General features: G+C 39.5%; 1 protein-coding gene across 1 annotated transcript in view; it reads right to left on the bottom strand.

Moving 5' to 3' along the window:
• Positions 1-987: 987 nt before the first annotated feature.
• pex12 (peroxisomal biogenesis factor 12) overlaps positions 988-5127 on the bottom strand; it is a 20577-nt gene continuing 16437 nt past the window's right edge. The window contains exons 5-6 of the mRNA XM_048612392.1: positions 2748-3298; positions 988-2357 (exon numbers count right to left, since the gene is read on the bottom strand). Of these exons, the coding sequence (XP_048468349.1) occupies positions 1961-2357; positions 2748-3298 (948 nt within the window). The 3' untranslated portion in view covers positions 988-1960. The remainder of the gene's footprint in view (positions 2358-2747; positions 3299-5127) is intronic.

Here is a 5127-nt window from a genome sequence, read left to right as displayed (position 1 = left end):
TAGTTAGCCAAACCTCTATCCATGCTAATACACGACATCCAACACCATGGGCTCCCCATCTTATTAAGTAGTCTGACGTATCTTATCAAACTCCTTCTGAAAATCCAAATATATAACATCCACTGTTTCCCCTTTTTCTATCCAACTGGTTATCTCCTGAGAGAATTTTAATAAATTTGTCAAGCATGATTTCCACTTTATGAAGCTATGCTGACCATTTAATAATATTACGTATTTCTAATGGTCTAGTTTCACGTCCTGTATATTTGACTCTTTAAATTTTCCCAATAACAGATGTGTTAACTGGCCTATAGTTACATGTGTTACATGTTTTACATGTTTAGTTACAGGCTTAAGTCTTCTGCACACTGACTGTCCTCCTTACACAAAACAGTGGACTTGAATTCGGTTTAATCTGTTGAGCTATTCTTTACAGCATAATACATTAGACTTCATATCTCATACTAACACTTAAAAAGTACATAAATGAGGAGGGTTATTTGCAATGCTCAGAAAATACTCTCCAGGAAGAAAAATACACTGGAATGCTCGAGCCAGAAAGTTTGCAGATTCTTAATTAATCTCACTACAAACAAGGTTACTTAATCCAGCCTGTACTTAAAATCAACTTATGACTGAAGTCCTTACTTAATGTTAATTATACATTGCAGGTCAATGTCTCTGATGCTACTTTGAGTAATACATGACCTCCCCCAACTCATTTATAAAGTTTCTGACCATCAGACACATACTTGTATCGAGATATACATTGCGTATTAGAATATGATCATGAACTACCCCCGGGTAACAAATTATTTTCATAAAATTACAAAAACCACCGCACTTTGGAATTCAAGTGACTTGGCCAAATCTGGACTCGCAAGAGCCATGAGGCTTTCTCTCAGGTGAAGATTGATCTGCTTGAGATCTGCAATATTTTCTGTTTTCATTTAGATTTGCAGCATTCATTATTTCTCTTCTCACCTCTTCTGGTTAGCATCTCTTTTATTTTGATTTTGAAGATTTTTGTTTACATGAACACTGTAAAGTCAGCTTACTGGTTCAGCTAATGTACAATTTATTATAGTTTGCAAGTAAACATTAAAAATCTTCAAAACATTATTGAAACATTTATCACACCATAATAATTTAGTGCACAGTACAGATTACATCTTGACCATTAAAATATTGATTTCAAAAACCACTTAGATTATAGGGTCGATGATAAAGGCTTTTGCTCTAACTTTAGAATTCGATCTAATCCAAACAAGATTTTTATTTGAATCTTTAGAGAACTTCCTACAATGTAAATTTGTTAACCATGAACGAGGACTATATATTGCAACCATTATTGAACTGGTAAACCCTTTGAACTTATATGATTTGTTAATGAAATTTGAGAATGACAAGATTCCATTAAAAGATTCAGAATTATCATGGAAGATCATGCTGAATACTGACATATACAATTTCCATTGTCTCTTGGCCCCCTCACAATAACCAAGCAATGCAATTATTTACGTACTTTTGATATTTTGGAGCGCAATGTATTAGAATTCAGACTCAAATAGGAAGGAGTTGCTTTAGCTGATCTCAATCAAGATGGCAGCATTGCTCAAACAGGTCTTAGCCGCTCTAAGTCAGATCCCCTGACCATCATTCATGGCCAGGGCTGGAAAGGGTGCATCTGTGTAGTCATCAGTACCAATGCTCCATAGGACAAGTCTCCTGTCTAAGTTCACAGCAGAATGGCCACTTGAATGAGGAATTATGCAAGTCAGCACATTTAGGAGGAGGGCAGAAAATTGGAAAAGATAATTAGTAATAATGCTGCAGTTGAAACTTGTCTGGTGCATGTCATTAGTAAACAGCACTTCACAAGTCATTAAGTCAGACTTCTGCTTATAAAATAGTACATGATCAATAACAGTGTGCATCCATGGATCGAAACCTTTTTTCTTCATGCTTCTGGAGAGTAAAGTTTAACTAGATGCTGCAGTTCAGAAGGGTAGCCTGTCACAGGACATCGCTGGTGGCGTTTTACGTAGCTGTAAGCACATCGGTAACAAAAGACATATCCAGAGGTCGCCAAGGCTGTGTCGTTTGTCCGAATCTTGTTGCACAAAGGACACACAGTCTTCAGTCTAGGTAAAGACTCATTAGTTAGCTCGTCAAAGTGCACTGGCGGGGGAGGGGTTGGGAGAGAGGAAAGGGATTTAATTGTCTCCTGGTTTTCGGATGAATACCACCATTCCAGAAACTGCAGGAAAAAGACACCCACGGATATACCAGTCGATAGGGACAATGTCACACCTCCCATTGCTTTAGCCAGAAAGGAGGTCAGCTTTCTAACCACACTGCAGAGAGAAGAGTGAGGAGGTTAGAACACATGCAGGTATTATTCCAATGTACGGTCCCAGGCTCATGCCATTGCCTGTGATCCAATGCAAATGCAATGTCAGCTTAATCTCTTGGATTGAATCTTGGATCAAGCAGGAATCTTCCAAGTAACTCTCAACACCAACTTTCTACTTTCATCCCTAATATCATTTTTAACCTGCTTTTCCCCAGCACTTGCAACTTCACCACAATGAATGATTAGTCATTTCTCATAGGTACTTTTACATCTCCAAGTTATTACCTTAAAGTTTCCACCATCTTAAAGAATAAAGAATGCACTCAAATTCTGTAGCCTATCCTGATTTTACATTCCTGATGACCACAGCCTTTCAAAGCTCTTTGCTTACCTTTCACTGGCTGAACGGTTGCTAACAGAAGAGGATTTTTTCTCGAGGTCCTGAAAATCTGCAGGGGTGAGGCTCCCCAGACGGACCCCTGCCACTCGCAATAGTGGTGAGTGAAACTGTGTTTTCTCAAAGACGTACAAGAGCCGGTAGATAAGGAACCACGCCTCCCAACTCATGTTCACAAAAGGATAGGCTGCAAGAAAGGCCTTGTAAAGACGCTTCCAAGAGGACTCTGGGAGATGTATTGCATAGTCATCCTCCTCCTGCAGCCGAGCAAACAGTTTGTCCAATTTGACTTTTACATATGGAACAGCTATTACCACCAGCAGGGATCTCCAGTGCTGGGTCCTTGGGAGCCCAAGGCTGGCTAATCTCCATAGTCCGTGACCACTACCCAATGGAATTCTTTTCAGACCATAAAAGTTCTCAGAGAAGGAAGCACTGGTCCTAGACAGATAGTGATGCTCAAGTAGGAGGTCCAGCAGCATGTAGATTTCATCGAACCATCGCCATAGAAACCCATAGCGACTGGGGTTGGATTCCGCAAGCACCTAGAACAGAAACGTATGCTCTGTCAAAACATTGTGCCCTGTGCCAGAATATCAGTCAGTAAACTGACTGTCAGAAGTTAGTATTGCCCATTTCCACATAGGTATCTTAGCATCCTTAAAAAGTAATATGAAAGGTCATGGAAATGAGATTGGAGGAAAGCCAGTATAGACCAGTTAACCTGGATTTTTGTGCATTTTTAAATTCTATTAACATTAAGCATCCCTCTATTACTTGCCGTCACACTATAGCTTTTAATCCCCTCCTCTTCAGGAACACCCAGTTATCTATGGAACACATTGACTTCAATTTTATTCCCTGATATCTTACTCCACAATTAGATTTACCTCTTTTAGAAATATATTCTTCCCTATTCCACTTCTCAGTGCTGACTTGCAAACGTACTAACTTATGTTCCCTTTCCCCAGTGGACAATTTGTTTGTCTCTGCTTTCTCCATGCCATTCATAATTCCAAAAAGATATATATTTTCTTAAAAACAATATAATGGTGCACATTGTTAGAATTGAGTAACATTCAGGATCTTAAAAACACCACACACCTTTCATAATTTCCTACCCCAAATGAAATATCACCAAATGCTTTTCACAAAGAGCTCACTGGTTTGCATTTTGCTAATCCTGTCTAGATTACATTACAAATTTAACCCTTGTGTGAAAATGCCACTGTGCATACAGTGAACGGAGTATCCTGGCATCTAGCATCAACTGTCGCATTCTTAGAGTCATACAGCATGGAAACACGACCCTTCAGTCCAACCAGTCCACGCCGAACATAATCCCAAACTAAACTAGTCCCACCTGCCTGCTCCTGGCCTATAATTCTCCAAACCTTTCCTGTTCAGCTACTTATCTGAGTGTCTTTTAAATGGTGTGACTGTGTTCACGTCCAACACTTCCTCAGGAAGTTCCTTCCACACGCAAACCATCTTTTGGAGTTAAAAAAAGTCACCCAGTGTCTTTCTGAAAATCTCTCTCCTCTCACTTTAAAATATGCCCCATAGTCTTGAAAACCCCCATCCTAGGGAAAAGACACCTACCATTCATAATCAGAACCTAACACTGTCCCTTACCCCATCAATGAACACATACAAGAATCAGGTGAAGGCAGAACCAACTGGTGTGCGATACTCCCTAATCAACTGAAAAGTCCTCAAACGTTCAGATATGTTAAGGGCAGCTAAAGAAAGTGTTTGAATCCATGATTTTCAAAGCAGGGTACCTCTGGAGTATTACTTCAACCATTTCTGGGCATGTTGCAGACTTGTTGATCAGGATTCATTGCTAAGATTAGTCAACTTCATTATTGTGGTGTAATACAAGTGCGACAATAGTGTCAAATGGGCCATATTTCTATTTTGACTCCTGAATGGTGTGTTCGTGTAATGATTATGTGCACAACTGGAACCTATGGGATTATATTGAAGAGTAATCCCTTCTTTATTTCCATGACTCAATATAGACTCGCATTGCTGAGATCACAACCATGCAAAAATTATCAACTGACGTTCAGGTTAAGCTTGAATATAGCATCTTCATTTCAATTCCATTAAAATATACATGGTCCCTGTTGGATTAATTTAAGAAGAATCCAGAGAATAAACATACATGCCTCACTCAATTCTGGTTCGACAAGTGGATTGATGTTCAATTTACACTTCCCTCATTTCCCTCTGTACCAGAGATAGTAGGAACTGCCGATGTTGGAGAATCTGAGATAACAAGGTGTAGAGCTGGATGAACACAGCAGGCCAAGCAGCATCAGAGGAGCAGGAAAGCTGACGTTTCGGGTCTAGACCCTTCTTCAGAAAT

Source organism: Rhincodon typus, chromosome 26, assembly GCF_021869965.1.
Source record: "Rhincodon typus isolate 14 chromosome 26, sRhiTyp1.1, whole genome shotgun sequence".
NCBI classification, from domain to species: Eukaryota; Metazoa; Chordata; class Chondrichthyes; order Orectolobiformes; family Rhincodontidae; genus Rhincodon; species Rhincodon typus.
This window is presented reverse-complemented; position numbering and strand designations above follow the sequence as displayed.